We start from the raw sequence: 19292 nt of genomic DNA, 5'->3' as shown, positions 1-19292 counted from the left end.
TACTTAATGTTCTTCTTACTTGCATTGAACAGTGATTGGCGATGAAGAACCACCTCGCTGCATTACTGTTCTAATGAATTTAACAAATGCATCAACGTCGGGAACAAGTTCGTTTGTTGGCCATTGGTTAACCTCATACTGAAAAATTCGTTGTTTTCTATTATCCTTAAAGAAAACATAAATATTATTATATAATTAAATGTACATAATGAACCACCATCACATCTAGAATCATACCATATCCAGGAACCAACAAGGGCAGAATCTGTTTGAGAAATTTTGTTATATTTATCTAATACTCTTGATTCTCGTGTGTGCTTTCCGAAAAATCTCAACATATACTACAGGACAACTTCTGACATAAAAAAAATAACAACCTTTTCTAAAATGATTTTTTTCTTGGTAAAAAAATCGTACTGATGCGTTGACTTGATAGTGACAGTAAATTCACCAAATGTCTGTTTTTGACTGATCTTATTTGAGAGGTACACGCACGATAGATCTTCCATATCATTTAGTTGCACTATGACGTCAGATTTATAGTCAACCATCAAACGCCAGAAATCGACACTGCCGTCGTCGGTAAATGGGGTCCGTGTAACGATATATGCATGTCCATCCTTCCAATTCTAAGAAATAGAATGTGTACAAATACATGACTAAAACACAATTTTGAGCGTCAGGGCATAATCACGCACTCAATGAATAGTCCTACTGATGTGTAGGCTATGCTGTAAGAAAACGTTGTACCCTTTTCGTCACTTTTACAGTGTAAATAAGCAATAAAGAAATTGCAGTAAAAACAAAAGCCGTATCATTTTCATCACTTTCTAGTATCGACGCGTTTACAGTGTAAATCAGCAAGAAAGACAGTAAAAAGTACACACGTTGTATCTTTCCTAATTGTACTTACCTCAATAAACGAAGCGTTAACGTAATCACCATCACTGTCAACTTCTAAACTGAAGCATCCTTTAGTTACTAAACAAATAACAAACTTATTAGTAACCACGATCTAAGATCTTTCTTGATTAGTTTTACTTTTCATTTAGGGTCTTTGACAATGTAATCTACACTCTAAAACATAGATCGATCCAACTTACAGATCAAAACATCTTGAGATATGTCTACATTGATTTGTCGTCTGGCATGTGATGTAAGACCATCCGAAGGACGTGGAAACAAACTATTCAAAGTCTGCAAGTTAAAAACAATGTTATATCCAATAAACAATATATTTGTCATAGTTACCGTATATCATTTTCATCAGCATCGTAACTGTTATCAAGTTTTGTCATCATCCTGATTAAGTTCGAATGATGATGACATCATATGTATAATCAGCGTCGTCATCATTACATTCAAATTACCATTACCATCACATTAACTGAATCGCATATTGTAATACAATACAATTACTCGTTACATTGCGTAGTTTTTGTATATGAACTTCAATCACCTCTTTTTAACATCATTCATTTTACAATTTAACTATGATTTGAATAAACTACCATTACCTTCAGTTGGTATTCAAAATCTGAGGAAGTTTTCAATTTTTGTTTTTGTATTATTTTTTGTATGTCACCCACGGGAATGACAGTCTGTCCACAGAACCACTCTTCAAGTAAAACTGCATAGATAAATGTATATTGCTCCTATATAATAAACAACAAACAACTTAACTTATAGATAGGTTAAAAAAGGTTTTTAAAAGGGTCAGTAATAAAGAATAAAGAAACCAATAGTAAATAATAATGTTTATTTGTACAAGTAGGACCTAATTTGGAAAACTGCAAGTAATTAAAATCGTTCACTTTTTAAGCATTACAGCAGTTTAACTGAATACACTTAAGAAAACAAAATGAGTGTAAAAGTTTGAATAATATGACAAAAAAAAAAAAATTAAAGAATGATTTTTAATGAACCAGAAAAATACAATACGAAAACGTTGAAAAGGAAAACATAAGATAATATAAGCATTGTAACCTTATTTTGAACCATTTGGATACTCCGTACAAAATTGAAGACATCCACTTTCCCTTCTTTATATGACATATCCAACATGGCTGCTATAGCTATACAAGTTCCACTTCTACCGGCTCCTGAACTATTAGACATTAATTGCTTTAAGGTTTTTTGATTTTACATTATGCTATAGATTTAATTAAAAAAGTTTGTAGCATTGATTCACTTCTGATATTGTAAAATTAAACAGAACGTCTAGTTTTCTTTGCATGTTAAAATTTAGCATTTTGAAAATACACTAAATTGGACACTGAAAAGATTGTAAAACTTTTTAAAGAAATATTTACATTCTGCTTGTACGTTTGAATCGTGGATGTTTTATATTGTTATTATATTCTATCTGCTTACTTGCAATGTACGATGACTGGCCCACTTTCTGTACCATAACTCAGTTGAGTTTTTCTAAACTTCTTGATGAAATCAATCAAGTTCGGGACTGTACTGGGAACACTCTTGTCAGGCCATTCAGTAAAATGATACTGATACACATTGTGGATCGTATCATTTTCTCCAACCTTTAGAGTACAATTTGATTTCAACCATAATTATATACTAGTTACAGGGCCCACACACTTCAGCGGAATAATTTCCGTTAAATTATTAGTTTTAATGAACGAATCCATATGTTAATTTAGGGTAGATTCTACTAGATATCTAAAACTTTCCAATAGTTTATTCATGCTAAACATGGGCTTACTTATTAACAAGTTACTGTGTTAGTTTTGTATTGGGGAATACTTCAATATTACTTTACAGTACCTGTTGAACTTTAAAGTTGCGAACAACATAGTACCCGTAATCGGTTTCTGCTGCGTTGGTTACAAGAAGACTTCCAAAGTCTTTAGAATAGCCTAAGTCTGGCCAATACTTTTCACACTGTTGCTGTAATACAAACAGATAATTTTAAATTTGTTATAATACATTTTATTAAAATAAAAACATAACATTAATAACTTCCACACTAGAGTGTTGGCGCAATCTCTCCTTAACATTTGAGTCAGCTAAACTCTATTGATAATCTGTAATATTAAACCTGTATTGTCAATCGTGTTGTTGTGTTAATAAGCCAAATCCACACAAACGTTGATGTGAAAGGTGTAGCCATATCTGTGAGAATATGTTTGTTGTACTGTAATTTGTTTAGGGTTAGTGTTGGGATACTGTTTTGGTAACCAAATAACCTGCCTTTTTTCCTTTTATAATGTTTCTAACCATGACAACAATCACAGACTTCTCATTCCAGATAATTTTCCACATATCGTTGATAGAATCAAATGTAGGCCCTACAATAAACGTGATTATTAAAAATGAATGTGAAACAAACATTTTAAACCCATTTTAACTGAAAACAATCCAATTATCTGTTAGGTTTACTTTAGTACAAAGTAATTCGCTTCTATACAAAACGAAATTATTAGGATTTAGTACTAGTAGGCCTAGTAACAGTAGTAGTAATAAATAAATTATAATGATTTGATGTTTGAATCCGTTTGAAACAAGCTTTGACGTGACATTAATTAAAAATCGTATCACTCATAATAATATATTTTCTTATTTTCTTTTAGCTCACATAACTAATTGAAATATATATAATAATTATTGACACTAATTGGATATATAGAATTTGGACTTTAGAGGAGACAGTCTATTTCGTGCCTAGCTTACCTGGATAAACCGACAATAGCCCTTTCTCCTCGAAGAGCGAGATATACCTCGAAAAGTAGAAATTTTCATTGAACACCCCTCTCCACAAGTGGTATAGTCCATGAACTATGCCCTCAGGTGGGAGCCTCCCAACAAACCACCATCATCATTTCTTTTCGAGACATGAGAGAGTAAACATGTCTTCAAGAGAGCTTGTACAGTGGTATGCTGTTGCAATAGATATAATACCTGGAATTGCTGCTATATGAAGCTAAGTAGTTTTTCTTGGTTATTAGAAATTCATTGAACTTTAAGATGTCAATAACATGACTTTAGCAAGCATTTTTAGTGAAAATGTTTTCACTAGGCCAACTGGCTGGTTGTTTGCTGTAGGCTATATAGGAGCCAGGCCTAAGTCTAGCAGGATAGCTTGCCTATACTGCCTTACATAGTGGTTGGGCCTGGGGTCTAGCCTCATGAGATTCTTACATTTGATATGTGCTCTCATAGGGGGCCTAGGCCTAGATTTTGCAGGGCCAAAAGGTTTGCCAATGCATTTGCCTAACAATAACATTGTGGTTAGACATATTTCTAGGGCCTGGCTTGAACTCTCTTAGGGGCCTAGGCCTACATGTTTGAAGGGGCCTAGGCCTACATTTGGTTGAGCTATAAATGGTCTGGTTTCCAGCTGAGTCATAATTGACACTTCATTTTGACGCGGTCATCTATTCAGTCAGATCAGCCGCGGTGACCGCTATTATGCACCTCCAATCATGCCTGCTCCCGCTGCGGCCTCTGTGGGCCCAGAGGTGAAAAAGTTTCTTTGGTGACCCGCAAGCCTTTACAGCAGGGATGTGAGCTTGCCGAGGGATGAGCCCAACGCACCCTCTCGCAGGAGGCCTCCTCCCCGTTTTCATATATCTATATGATATATATATGTAGGTCCACAACAAACCTCGTTTACGATGGTCTGTCTGTCCGGCAGCAGTGATAAGACAATGGTCTCGCTCTCCGGAGATGAGTCTATGAGAGAGCGAGACGTGACTGGGGAGAAAGGCCTGCAGGCGCTCGTCCTCCTCCAAAGTTTCTATTAAATGCCCCGCCTCAGACATCGGGTTCTGAAGGTCCGCCCATCGTCAGGAGTTAGCGTCTAGACGGATGGTCACGCTGTGAGGCATTTGTTGATCAAGCGTGAAGGGCCTGGGGTAGAGGACCTAACAGGCACTTATTAATCGCAGCCTATGGAGGTGCCGCTCATTTCGCACGTGCCTACATCAAACACTCTATTGACAAATTAGGATAACGGTGTCCCCTGCAGAGCTGGAGACATCTTGCAGTGCTGAGAGCTCTTTCGAGGAAGAAGGTTCTCAGTCTTCCTCCCCTCATATCGTACCAGTTGGTACTGCCTTCCCATATTATATCAATAATATAAATGTTGTCGCTGGTATACGACAATGACATGATCTTTCCGTACAAAGATCAGAAGAAGTGCATGGGGAGATGACTTGCAGGTTACTTGCGGTGTTCGTGTGGTGCTGGACCAAATTGTCTTCCACCACAGGGACAGGTTGAGCGTCTTATTGGTACTACCGGCCCTGATGCTTAATGTCGTCTACAGCCGACTAGAGAATTCTTGAAGTGGTGCGTAGGCCAACTAATAAGCCAATTATGTGCTGCGGTGTACATGTGTGAGCTGATATGCTCATAGTTCAAACAAAAGCAGCAGGCCTGCCACCCAGGTCCCTGTTAGGTGTACCTTCTAGTTCAACGTATTCAGTAGTACCATCGCGTTCCGTGCCCACACCCGCCGCCATCTTGAGTTCAAGAGCTCAACACTTTACCCATAGATCCAGTCTGCATGAGGCAGATCGGTAGGGTTGCATGTCTTACAGCCATGGTCAGCAATATTGTGATCACAGGTACATGTGACATGCTGGCGGGGCCGGTGCCTTTTTCTAAGGCTAGGCATGTGGGAGGTCGCCCAAATGCCCGAGTGTGGAAGGCCCTGTAAGTGGACAGGTAGGTTCTGGCCTCAATGACACACCTACTGCATCATACTCACAAACCTCCTGGTAAGAAGGAGTTTTCCGACAAGGTTACCGTTACAGCCACTAAAGTGTTGTGCTCCTGAACGGCCTCAATGTCCTGCTTCAAGAGGAAGCAGTTGTACAAGTCGATGAATGATGTACAGTCTCGGGTTTTCGCCTTACCACTCGTACGCACTGAAGCTCCTCTCGCTATGCCTGCTCTCAAAAGAGAGAGAAAGAGGCTGCGGCTTCTCAGACCCGGATGCACTTTCCCCGGCAGTTCTGTAAGTCATCATGGCAGCAGTGAGAGCGTTGCCGAGGGAGATGCCCTCCACAACCTCTCCCCTCACCGGCCCTCCCCCAGTTCCATATATAGAACTTCGGCCCCCGCCTCAGGCGTATGTGTCTGAGGGTCCGTCCATTGTCAGAGCTTACAAAAGTGACATGACGATGGTCACGCTCTCTGACGAGGAGCGCGCGAGAGAGCGTGAGGGACCGGAGGTAGAGGGCCTACAGGCATTGGTTAACCGCAGAGGCGATTGGCGACCTATAATGAACCTTTAGTCTGAACAAATGGTTACATCCCCATAGGTTAGGATGGAGACAGTCTCATCTTACCTGTTGGGGCTAAGTCGAGGTGACTGGGCAGCCACAATAGACCTGAAAGATGTGTACTTTCACATGACTATTGCAGAGCAGGATCAGCGCGATTGCGCTTCCTTATTTATGGTCTTCTATACCAATTTGTCGCAGCTGTTCGGCCTATCAATGGCCTTTTCGTGTTAACAGTACACGGCACTCTACACACACAGCATACATATCTTTAGACAATTGGTGGACCATGGCCCTTGACACCTCCTTTATGAACAGGCGGGAAACCAACAATGTCTTGGTTTACCTCGGAGCACTTAGTCTCGTGATGGGCCTAAGGTGCCCCTCTCACGAGAGGGTACAGTAACAAATGCTTCATCAAAACCTTGCTCCGACGGCTTACGACTGGCTACGCACATGAGAGTCACTGGCCAGCTCGTCGCCCTTGTTCCTGGAGCACTTCTCCTCGTGATGAGCCTAAGGTGCCCTCTCACGAGAGGGTACAGTAACTAATGCACAAAGGTAGTGCAATACTTAATCAAACAGACCTTGCTCCATCGGCTTCGACTGGCTACGCACATGAGTGTCACTGGCCAGCTTCGTCGCCCTTGTTCCTTGCCGGCTCAGGATGTGTCTCTGACGCTACATCTGCTGGCTTTGTTCAGACTCGCGCCTGGAAGTGGTTATGAAAGTGCATCAAGCGCATACGGTCACCTAAGCACTCAACCACTTTGGGCGGCCCTCTTATCCCGCCGGGAATTCTCACCGTCTATAATAGCCGTTTGAAGCATTATATTAATTGGTGCCAGCGCCAACTGATAAACCCCAAGACTGTGACATTGGGTCAGGTATGCGCTTTCCTACATTACCTGTTTGAGTCAGGTTTGCAGGTCTGCACCGTATCCGGCTATCGGTCTGCCATAGGTGCAATTACACCGACATTTTCAGACGGTTCGAGCGTCTCAACATCCACCACAATATCAAGTTTGCTGCGTGGCATGTTTAGAGAACGGCCTCCATTGAAGGCCCTGTGGCCGTATTCACCAATCACACTTAAGTGAGATATTTCCCTTAAATCCTAAGAATTTCCCTTAAATCAAGAAAATATTAAGGGTTTCACTTAAGTGGTATTCACAAAGGGTTTAAGGTTAAGGGAAACCCTTAACTTGGTCTATTTTCCCCTTAACTTTTAAGGGACCTCAGAGGTCCCTTAAAAGTTCCCTTAACTATTCAGTACCTTGGTTGTGCTGACGATTCTGTATGTGCCAGTACTATGCCTACTTGTAGATGGCCCCATTCTAGGCTAGGTAGAGATGCTAGGCCCCCTGTTGGTCTGCCCACTAACCGGCCTAGGATTCATGTTTGGTTTGAGTAGCATCTAGGCCTAGGCCTAGACCTTTTTTTGCTGATCCCCAACATACAAATTAGTCTATGCCTATATATTCATTTATTTGTTTTGTTTGACTTCCATTATTTTCGTGGAAGATGGCTTCCCATTTCGTTGTAATAGAAATTAGCCCCATTCTAGTAGGCTAGGTAGAGATGCTAGGCCCCCTGTTGGTCTGCCCAGTAACCAGCCTAGGATACATAGGCCTACACAGAATGTTGTTTTGTTAGTAACATCTAGGCTACACCTATTTTTCTTGATCCTCATACAATTTAGTCTAGGTTTAATATTCATTTACTTGTTTTTGTTTTGACTGCCATTTTCTTTTTATTGATCATCGTCCATACACTTTTCTCTTCATCCTCCCCGTCCCCCCAACCCCTTACTCTTTTTTTAAATATGCAAATTAGTTTTAGAGAGGAAAGTGATTGGACCATTGGGGAATTAAATCCTCTGTGATTGGACAATGGGACAACTCATGAATATTTATGATTATTTTTACCCTTAAGTTTTACCCTTAAATTAAGTGTTTTCCTTAGGTAAGTGAATCCCTTAACTCATTTGTGAATACCCCTTAAGTGTTTCCCTTTGTTAAGGGAATTCTTAAATTTTAAGGGTAAGTATTTCCCTTAGCCTAAGTGAGATTGGTGAATACGGCCACTGGTTCCCAGCTGGGACATCAACTTCGTCCTCTTAGGTGGGTCATGACATGATGCACATCTATTGCCTTCTAGGAGTATCTAGATGGCGGGCCGCCCTCGCGATAGAATCCCAACAGGAATCTCCCTCACCGTCTATAATATATTAGCCGACCAAAACATTACTCACTGGTGCTAGCGCCAACCGATAGACCCTGTTAAGTGTGGGTCAGGTAAGCGCCTTCCTGCTCTACCTGGTTGATTCAGGTCTGCAGGCCTGAACCGTGTCGGGCTTCCGGTATGCCTTAGGGGCAATCATACCGATATTCAATGATGGCCGGTTGAGCATATCTGCATCTCAACAGTCTATTGAGTGCATGAGATGAGACTGGCCTCCAGTAAAGGCCCTTTTTCCTGTTGGGACGTCAGTATCGATCTAGTCGCTCTAATACTCCAGGTGGGCCTTCAGGCTAGGCCCATACTTTTCTCGCTTTTGAGCATTCATCACAATGAAACCGCATGAATGCTGGCGCGAGTTGCACTCTCCTTCCTAACATCTGGTTTAGGTTTGAGTGTCATTTTATGTGGCTAGTAATAGGAACCATTTCCTAGCAAGATGCTTGACTGCTCGCGATTTGCTGACTGTGTTCATCATCCTACACTCGTACATGATGATGCTCCTCTCGCTATGCCTGCACCCGCTGCGGCTTCTAGAGACCGGTACCCGGATGCTCTGTCCCCGGCAGTTCTGTAGGCCATCGCAGCAGCAGTGAGAGCATTGCAGAGGGAGATGCCCTCTGTAGCCTCTCCTCTCATCGGCCCTTCCCCAGTTCCATATACAGAACTACGGCCCCCGCCTCAGGCGTCAGTGTCTGAGGGTCCGTCCATTGTCAGAGGTTACGGAAGTAACACGACGATGGTCACGCTCTCCGACAAGGAGCATGCGCAAGAGCGTGAGGGACCGGAGGAAGAGGGCCTGCAGGCATTGGTTAACCGGATGGTTCCAACGGTACTCGAATTCCTATGAGTCGACCATGTGCAAAGTCAACAACTGAAATTGAGTTATGCACTTTATCAGTCACCTCCACCATCAATTCACATGCATCAGTTGCATGTGGTTGCATAGGTGTTGTATGCAGGTAGTGCCAGCTAGGTGGCGAACACAGTCAACATTCACCTCACCCCATCGTTATCTCCACAAACATCACACCAGTAGCCACAGCAGAGCTGAAGGTAAGGGATACACAAACTCTTTGTAACTTGTCTCCCACCGCCGACTAGTATCTAGTCCGGTGCTATACTGGCTATTGTCGGTTTATCCAGGTAAGCTAGGCACGAAATAGACTACACAAACCAACAGTGGTGTTGGTAGTCTATGAGTGCTAGCTTACCTGGATAAACGCCCTCCCACCGTCCCCTCAGACAAGAGGTCTTGCGAAATGATGATGGTGGTTTGTGGGGAGGCTCCCACCTGAGGGCATAGTTCATGGACTATACCACTTGTGGAGAGGGGTGTTCAATGAAAATTTCTACTTTTCGAGGTATATCTCGCTCTTCGAGGAGAAAGGGCTATTGTCGGTTTATCCAGGTAAGCTAGCACTCATAGACTACCAACACCACTGTTGGTTTGTGTAATTTGAAGTTCCTTCTTGTGTATGTAATTTGTATTGTATTTATTATTATGATGATCTTGGTAAAAATAAAGTTTACCTTGGCTTGCAATAAATTCTCGTGGTTCATAACGTCCCTGAAAATAAAACACAGATTTTTATTGTATAACAATACACGTTTCTCCTAAAACATTTTGTGACGTGTTGACCCAGCCCTCCATCACTATAGTTTTATAAATAGAAATTAGGGTAACAACAGCACTTAATTTTACAAATTGAAGACCCTGCCACTGTAATGGTAAGATATAACATTAGGTAATCGATTGATTGCGCAATAAATAGTATCTTCTCAACTAGACTTTCATAAAGCAACTTACATCTACATACGAAGCATTTATATTGTCAGATCCGGGAACAGTATCAAGCACTCGAGAGTTGTCATCTGAAATAAAGCGATTTAGTCTTAAATTATTCATTATTTATTACCATTTTTTCATTTTTAAAATCTTGAATACATATTTTTTAATAAAGCGAAATATCTGTTTCACGGTTCAAACTTTTTTCTTTTCTCTTTATTCATTCTTTCTTTCGTAAATACCACCTTAGGATTATTTTTTTAGATTGACATATGCTGACAAGTGCAACAAACATTAGATACATTAAACACATAAATAATAAACTCACATGAAATGACATTAGAATTTTGATTTTTCTTTCTGTTTCCCGGTAATTCGGCAACGTCCCAAGAATGGAAAGGCTTGTTGGCATCAAGTTGCGATACCTAAAATGATATTTCAACACTAAATGCACAATGAATCATGTGATGGAACTCTGTAGTTATGTGAACTGACTGACAAAAATAGCATTGGCACAGAACCGTATATGGATGGAATTATGGATATCTAACAGATCAAAGAGATTCTGGCTTGGAAATGTCGTTATTAAAAATCTTCGGTAAAATTAAAGGAATTGTAAATAGTTAGTGAGACTGAAAATGAAATGTGTTATAATATACTATTATACAGTTAAAACAACTTTAGCTTACCTCAAATTCTTTCTCAAAACCATTGTCAACGCTTAATTGGCGCTTCCTCACATAGTCATGTAGCTTTAATAACTCAATTGGTTTGTATTCTTCATTATCGATTGTTAAGTTGTAAGACAGGGGGCCAGGTTCCCGTTGCGATACAAGCTCAGAATCTGGGTAGATGGATTCAGCAGCAGAATTATCATCGACATTATCCCTAATAACTTCATATTCATTCCGTTGATATTTCTTAGACAGGCTTTGATAATCTGTATCTTGTTCTTGTTTCAAGATCGGTCTAATAGGGAAAAAAAGTACACGCTGACTTTTAATGGTAAAAGTTTTAAAATATGTAGGCCTACTTTCAATTTTAGTTGATAGAGTGCTTTACCGTTTAAATATCACCAACATTATTGCAACTGTGATAATTGCAACAAGCAATGAACCACCTGCTACTATTACGTAACCTGAAAAATATAACATTGCAACAACAACATTATAAATAACATCCATGGTAATTTAATATATCTTGGTGTGTATATGCCTATAGTAGCATTTTCTGGAATCGAAGCTTCCTTACAAGACATTGGTTTTTAAGCAATACCTTTCCTTTTTTAATCACTATCCAGTCATCTGCTAAATAGCAGAGTTTATAATCGTTAAAATATAACATGACATTAATATTTCTGATTATTTTGAAAAATATGATTCTTACTGAATCCAAATTTGTTTTTGTCTGAGATGTTATCTGATAGATCACAATCAGTTTCAAATATAAATTTCTTTGTCTCAGATGTCCCATTGATATTTGAATATGACAAGACTGTGAATGTATATTCTATACACGATTCAATTCCTTCACCAAATACAACTTCAGTTTTGTTTGTAGGTCTACTTCGTTGCTGAAATTTTACACCTGACAGTTCATAATGGTTGGTCACCTGAAAATCTGGGATGTCACATGTAGAAGCGTTCCACTTAATAAGCAAATACGTATCATTTGCAAATGAATTACTTTTTATTGATGGTACTATAAACAAAATAAAAAATCAATTAAGTAATAACAATTAAATCAAATAGTCAACTTGTCACTTTGTAATAAAAACCAGTGTGTTATGCAAGGTTTCACCGTTGATAGTCATAGCGCGTCTAAACTTACACTTGAGCTGAAATTGAAACTATAAGTCTATATTTCTGAGTACTCATTATATTATCTAGTACTGTATATTTTTTTTAAAAACTATAGAAATTATTTGTTTCTTATTCGTAGAACATAAAAATGTAACACTATATGCAATGGAGTCTAATACGTGACTAGCTTACCGAAAAGTAAAAATGTATTTATTTGAGGTATGCATGGGCGTTGCCGCCCACCTGAGGGCGTGGATCATGGGCGATACCTCTGTCTTGGAGGGGAGTTCAGAAATTCTTACTTTTCGGTTATGTTCTCCCCTTTGAAGGGGAAAAGGCCTATGTCAATTCATCCAGGTAACCACTATTGGTTTATGTACTTTAGAGATACTTTAACCTACAGTCAAAACTGAGGTAGGTGTTTGTATCGTTAAGTTCTGTCCGTAATTTAACCAGCAATCTCTTAAATTTGTTATCAAGTCAAGGAAATAAAAACACAGTGAATAACTGAACATACTTGATGGTGCTGTTTGTATAATTATGTCTTCTACCCATTTAGGCCTACTAGCAATCTCCAGGACATTAACAACACGAGCGCTTATGATATAACCAGTACAACTTGGCAATCCTGATAGTTCTAAGTCTATTTGAGAACTAGTTGTTGTATTTATTACATCTTGTATAGTGCCATCTATGTCTGAGTATTGCACTTGGTAGCGAAGAATAGAGTTACACCGGATTCGCTCATAATCACTATAAACAGGCTGAAAATAAAGAAGGCATATTATTAATTTTGAAGGGATGGCAGCAAGCTTGGCTAATCTTTGCAGTTTTTCGGATAGCAATGTTTAAATGTTTTGAGTCATAGCAAACAAATACATATAAACATAAGTCAATTACGTATACATATAAATACATAAAAAAACAATAATTTAAATCTATATAGGCTTACCTTTATACTTAAGATGACATGATTTCCCTCATTAGCTTTCAATTCTATCTCCGGTTCTTCCAGCGGTTCTATTATCATAGTAAATTAGTAAGCTGAGGATGACTCAATTAAATATTTTTAAAGAAGACAAATGACAGGGTTATTTTACTAATCAATAACATAATATATTAAGGAATCTAGCCTGTGATGAGTGCATCGTTTCAAAGCATTTTTTATTGCAATATACGACAGTATAAATCGTAAAATGAAAGTTAAACAAAAAAAACCTATGAATTGGAAAGAATACTATCAACCATTTAAATATTATATATTAAATCTTTTATGATAATTTAAGACCCTACTTATCACATCCATTATAATATAATTTTTAAATATATTTGTGTAACAATTTAATAACGTACCTGCTGCTGCTGTGTCTGTTGATCCTATTGTACTTCTTGGTCCATATACCTCAATACCACCAACCATCCTCGAAAATTGAGAGTAGAATTGATATTGAGTATTTTGGATGAGATTATCAATAACAATAAATACATCGTTATATGGTTCAGTTTTTGATACAAATGAATCCATCTCCGATGATTTGTACCACAGCTTTCGATTTATAATTGTTCCTGTTCCATAGTCTTCACCAGGAATCCAAGTGACGTCAAAAGTCAGTGTACATACTGTCTGGTTGACAATAGTTGGCGGTTCAGAACGGTATGGTAATGCTAATTATTGAAACAATAAGGCATAGATTGATAATAGGTACAACTTGGAATTATTCTGAATAATGTAAATTTTAACAGAAAGTAAATCATAAGCATCACAGCTCAACTTAAAACAAATGATTTTAGAATACTATGTTACTGCATTGAACACATTGATTACCGCCTGATTGATGATTGTTGTACAGTTTAACTGTACAGTTGTAATTAAAAACACAGATTATGACTGATTGAATAACATTGTATGAACTTCACTTCTATAAGGTCCTTTCTTTCTTCTTTATTTATATTTTAGACAACATTATTCTTAATCTTTTATACTCATCAATTTGTTAGTATGTTTTTTTTGTTGCTTTTCAGTAAGTTATTAGGACACATTTTTTTTTATAATTTGGCCTGTAATCAGGGTGTCTTTGAATCTACTAAATAAATGAATGTAAGCCTAAGTAAGTAAGTACAGTTACCTATGTTACACTTTGATCCAGTCCAAGCTTCACGGCATCCATTAGGACAACTTCCATTTGGATTACAATCTTCAGAGTCTTTGCAGTGACATTGGAAATTACACAAATCACCAAAGAATCCCGGCGGACAGAATATAGGTTCTATAAAAACAATTTAAAGGTTCTGATTTGACAGTTGTTCTATCTTTCAGAATATTGGCCATACAGTTAAAAAACTAACAGTGATTAACTGTAGAAAACAGTAGAATGATGGGATCGATTTTATTCCTATTTGATAAACCTAGGATATAATTACGTTACTATTTTGTTTGTGTTAGTGATTATTGTTATGGTAAACTATTGGCAGTATTCGTCATGTAAAGTGTATTATAATTTATAAATATAGTTGAGGACGGCTTAATGGATGGTTTACATTAACATGTGATAGCGTCCCAAAATGAAAAAGACAAATCATATCAGTGTGTTTGTAGGCACACATACATTTATTAAAGGTACAAATGCATAAAACGACAAATCCTTTACCTAAACACATACTACCAATATAACCTGACGAGCATGTTGACCCGGAAGTACATCCTGTGTGTGGATTACAATCAACAATGTCACAATGACATGTTTGACGACAATCCGCTCCATAGAAACCAGCTTCGCATTCTTCAAAAAACATAGTTTAATATGATTAGTTTTTATCTAATCCTACAAATAAAAAATTAAATGTCAAGTTTTTGGAATACAGTCCAGTACGAAGTACCTTTGGGTTTTATTCCATGAAAATATTTCTATTTGAAATAGACCAAAACGATTGTTCATAAATATTTAAAATTAATAATTATTGAATAATGTGGACTTATCCAAGAGTAGGCCTACTTCATGTGTTCCAAACGTGTGGTTCTAACAAGTAGCCTACAGGCCATGAGGTTTTCACGATTTTTGTCACTTCATTTGCCTTATTTTTTTTATCTTAAGTAGTTTTTTTTTATAGATTTTAACCAGCCTGCTAGTGGCGATGATTCGCTATTGGATTGGAATGAAATAAAATAAATACAAAATACATTATATGGTCTATCGAACAACTCTCAAATTTAAACTTTCACCAATAACCTACAGTATTTACTACCTTCTTATTCTTAATATTCTACATTACCTTAACTATAAACCGGTTTTTGCAAATTTGTTTGGCATCTTATTATATGATACTGCAACAATATTAAGTAATTTCACTATTTTAAGTGATATAGAGAAAGTTAATAATATAATAACTAACTAATTAATAACTATATATAATTAACATTAGCATAGTGTAACATAGGCCTCCTAATTATGATAACTAATATGATTCGTGCCTGTTTTACATTTGTTTCCTCCAAAACCATTGATGCATGTACAACCAACTGGATCAGGTGGACATAAAAGTGCCCCTTTGCAATTTCCCCCAGAAGAGGAACACACAGAGTCACATTTACGACCCCATTTGTTATTTCCACAACCTATTGCAAATAAAATACATACAACTATATTCAATAATAATGTATGTTATGTTTATTTGTTTATACCATGTAATTTAGCAATAGTGTATATTACCGTGTTCACAAGCATCACCGTCGAATCCTGCTGGGCAAATACAGAAACCCGTCTTATCATCACAAATTCCACCATTATAACATACAGGACAGTCTTCCTCGCAATCTGGAGGATTCCATTTTGGCGAAGGACAAGCTTGAATATTAAAGTAAAGAGCAATTAACAGAAATCGTGACGATATATTTGCTCTGATCATAGATATAAAACAACTCATTGCATTTATTTCAATTTGATTATCACGTGTCATTTGGAATTATTCTTAATAAAAAAGTGATATAATAATGGTGATAATGAACGACGGCTCTATTAAAAAATATTCATTCTATTTATGTATACGATCATAATGATAAATTAAAATCAAAAACAATTCATGAGCAATAATTTTAAATCTTACCTCTTACAATAAGTCTCATGATACCATGATTACCATCAGGAATATTGCCTGTATAACATTCATATACGCCATCATCTTTTCTTCGTATGTTTTCAATCACAGCAGACGTATTACCCCTCAGATTGTGTATTTCCTCACCGTAATTATGTCGCCAACGTAAATTGTTAAGATCACCACCTTTACTGAGATTGATAGTGACAGACTCTCCAATACCGACCGTTGTCGTTCTGTACTCTATTATAATATTGGCTGTGAAATACCAATAATAGCCTAAATACTAAAAATTGCAATTGAGTGCTGATATCTGTGAAAATGTTTCAAAATATCATGTAGCCTATTCTCATTAAAGCAAATGGACTACGAAGTGTAAACTAATCGTTAAACTAATAAAACGCTTGAAACTGTTTCGAAATATCACTGTGTACGTATGCGATGACAAATAAATAAATTTGAATCATTTGTATAGATTTATTTTGGAGTAAATAGATATATTATTATTATAAATAGCTGATAATTAGTTACTCACCAGAAGCGGATGTCAAGACAATTGCCGAGTTGGCGACTATTGCATCCTTCTTTGCTTGAAATGAAAATACACCAATCATCTGAGGTCGTACGACGTTATTATAAACACCAAGAAAAGTCAAATTGGGGTGTAATCGGTATATAATTTTGCTGCTTGTGTAGAACACATTTCCGTCTGGCATATCTTTAACTTTCATAATACCAGTATGATTACCCGAATACTCGGTATCCTTCCAAGTCAGGTTATTTCTACTATGAATAGTCTTGTATAATATTCCAACTGATAGATCTCTGATGTCACTGTCGTTTTGAAGTGCGTATCCTCGAAACCAGGCTCTTCTTTGCGACAATGGGCTACCCGAAAATAATGTTACATCCAATGGATCTTAAATTTTAGGAAATATTTATATGAGATTATATATGATTAATAATTTCTGAGTCGGCTTATGATAACCGTCCACTGTACTGAAAGAGCGTAATCTATAATTTGGTTTAAAAGTCTACTTCCTTCTGCTATATTATTAAGAGCTCTTTTAGGCTTTTAAGTTAATTTGTGACATTATAGAATATTAACAGTCCTTATTCTGTAAACACTACTGGCATATATCTTTGTATAAATCAATGATAAAATAAATAATGAAACACTATAATAGGTTATCTAAGCCTTGTGATATTATTTTAACCGTTTAGCTTACCTGTAGATTCTAATGGACAACCAAAAGAGATAATTGCTATAACCAGATGGCACACATTTGGCAGATGTTTAACGAAAAACATTTCAATGTTCACCTTCTATGTTCACTTATGCCTAAAAAGACCAGTATAGTGTAGCAGTCCTAGACTTTATATAACTGATTCCTTGTATACTCAATCTAACTTTTACATTGTATTATTTTACAAGAATTATTACCCAAATGAAACTGAAAGAAACATTAATGGTTAAAAGAACACGTTTCGACAATAAACGTTTTGTCTTATTTAGTCAATGAAACTAAAACATGGTATCGCATGTACATGTTTATTTATAAACATCTGTTTAGTGGTGACAATTATTTATACATAATTGGACTATAATAACGTACTTGTAAACTTAAATGACTAGTAAGTAAAGGAAACCGTAGAGTACGCGGCCAAACAAAGCATTGTTTCAATACCTTTACCTCTATTTAAACTAATTTTAATTGTTAGCAATACCCGGTAGCGTAAGTCGTAATTTTTATTTGAAAGCGGTAATGGCATAGCGGCTTGACTAAATTAAACAATTCTTAATACATATTATTGTTTACAAGCGGGATCAGCAAATAAATAAATAGTCTAGTTTGCGTGTTGAGAATAATATAAAAACCAAAGTGTCGATCCGTGTTTTAAAGTATAGTTTTAAAGATGTAGCCTATTGTCCCAAAAATATGAAAAATAAAGATTAATAAAATCAGACTTTAAATATAGTCCAGTCAATCTAATGATATACCCACCACAAATTGCAATAGTAACAAAGCTAGTATTTTTGAATTCTATATAATGTGTAGAACGACATACTAAAAGTCACCGAAAATCCAAGCATTGGGTCAAGGGGTCAGAGGTCAATAAAGGTCATTTTAAGTCAAAATTAATATGCCCCATTAATTACATATATTTAATCATTTAAAATACATTATATACAAGTGGGATTTATGTCATCCGAAAGCTTATTAAATTTCCTATTCAGTGATATCAAACTTATAGTCATAACATTTTATTTAGAATGTCATTTTTGCGGAAAAACACAACATAATGTGTCAATTTTGGCTAAAAATGTTGTTTTCGCTGTAAACAACAATGGTATACACACAGGGATACCCTGGGGTGAACATTTCAGTCCAACGCGATACACATGACCAGTTCAAGATGCAGATGAGTGACATCTCCGTTCCTGTTGCTTCTGGATGATCTACATACCATTTTTTCCAGATGGCATTTGTGTTGCCATGGTTACAGTATTTATATTGGGATGTATAAGTATTTTAACGATTTTTTAACCAGTAGAAATACAAAGATGTTCAACAGCAGTTTGACAATGACCTCAATGTTGTATGACGTTCGGACCATCTGGGCTGGATTGTCAACAGACCTGGTGATTGAAAAAGTTTCTATGAGAAGCCTCAAAGAAAACCAGAGGTTTGACAAGAGAATATAGGAATGCGTACATCCAGACCAAATCTGCGCTGAAATGTATGTAATGCCTTGTAATAGTATCAGGGCGTTACTCCAGCAGCGGCCAACATAAGACCTTATGGCCACACGTCAGGAACACAATGGCAATTGAAAAATCCATTTGGTTACGACTCAGAGACTTCATACCATTGACACGGGAGTTACTGCAGGTGACTCGGAATATTAGCAATGTGGTATTAGCATTGAATATTTTGGGCAGGAAGTCTTGCAATGTATTCAAGATCCTGGCAATAAAGTCATATGTGTGCATCAATCCTACAGTTCCAGAGGAGACTCGAGGAAACTACCAACTTACAATACTTTCAGCTAATAAACCAACATGATGCCACGTGGAAACAACTTCTTCTGAATAATCTAATACATCCAACTCACTGA

General features: G+C 37.2%; 1 protein-coding gene across 1 annotated transcript; it reads right to left on the bottom strand.

The window, feature by feature from the left end:
• Positions 1 to 15: 15 nt before the first annotated feature.
• On the bottom strand, positions 16 to 17483 carry LOC144838153 (uncharacterized). The gene is made up of 25 exons (XM_078693514.1): positions 17402 to 17483; positions 16708 to 17091; positions 16182 to 16430; positions 15788 to 15922; positions 15550 to 15693; positions 14729 to 14860; positions 14207 to 14347; positions 13434 to 13745; positions 13033 to 13100; positions 12598 to 12844; positions 11665 to 11979; positions 11341 to 11416; positions 10968 to 11247; positions 10607 to 10703; positions 10300 to 10364; positions 10023 to 10059; positions 3187 to 3308; positions 2785 to 2907; positions 2374 to 2540; positions 1987 to 2107; positions 1518 to 1655; positions 1104 to 1197; positions 914 to 981; positions 378 to 629; positions 16 to 165 (listed from the first exon to the last, which is right to left on the bottom strand). Exons 1-25 carry the CDS (start codon positions 17481 to 17483, stop codon positions 16 to 18), a joined length of 3999 nt encoding a protein of 1332 aa, XP_078549640.1.
• Between the last annotated feature and the right edge of the window lie 1809 nt (positions 17484 to 19292).

The sequence above is a fragment of the Antedon bifida genome, chromosome 3 (genome assembly GCF_963402885.1).
Source record: "Antedon bifida chromosome 3, ecAntBifi1.1, whole genome shotgun sequence".
NCBI lineage: Eukaryota > Metazoa > Echinodermata > Crinoidea > Comatulida > Antedonidae > Antedon > Antedon bifida.
Note: the sequence above shows the minus strand (reverse complement) of the source record. Positions and strands in the feature narration are given on the sequence as shown.

Coding starts and splice junctions, on each gene's coding strand:
- LOC144838153 (XM_078693514.1), bottom strand. CDS start 17,483: ATGTTTTTCGTTAAACATCTGCCAAATGTGTGCCATCTGGTTATAGCA. Junction 13,101..13,433: donor AACAGACACAGCAGCAGCAG/GTACGTTATTAA, acceptor CTATGATAATAG/AACCGCTGGAAGAACCGGAG. Junction 2,541..2,784: donor GCAACTTTAAAGTTCAACAG/GTACTGTAAAGT, acceptor TGTACTCTAAAG/GTTGGAGAAAATGATACGAT.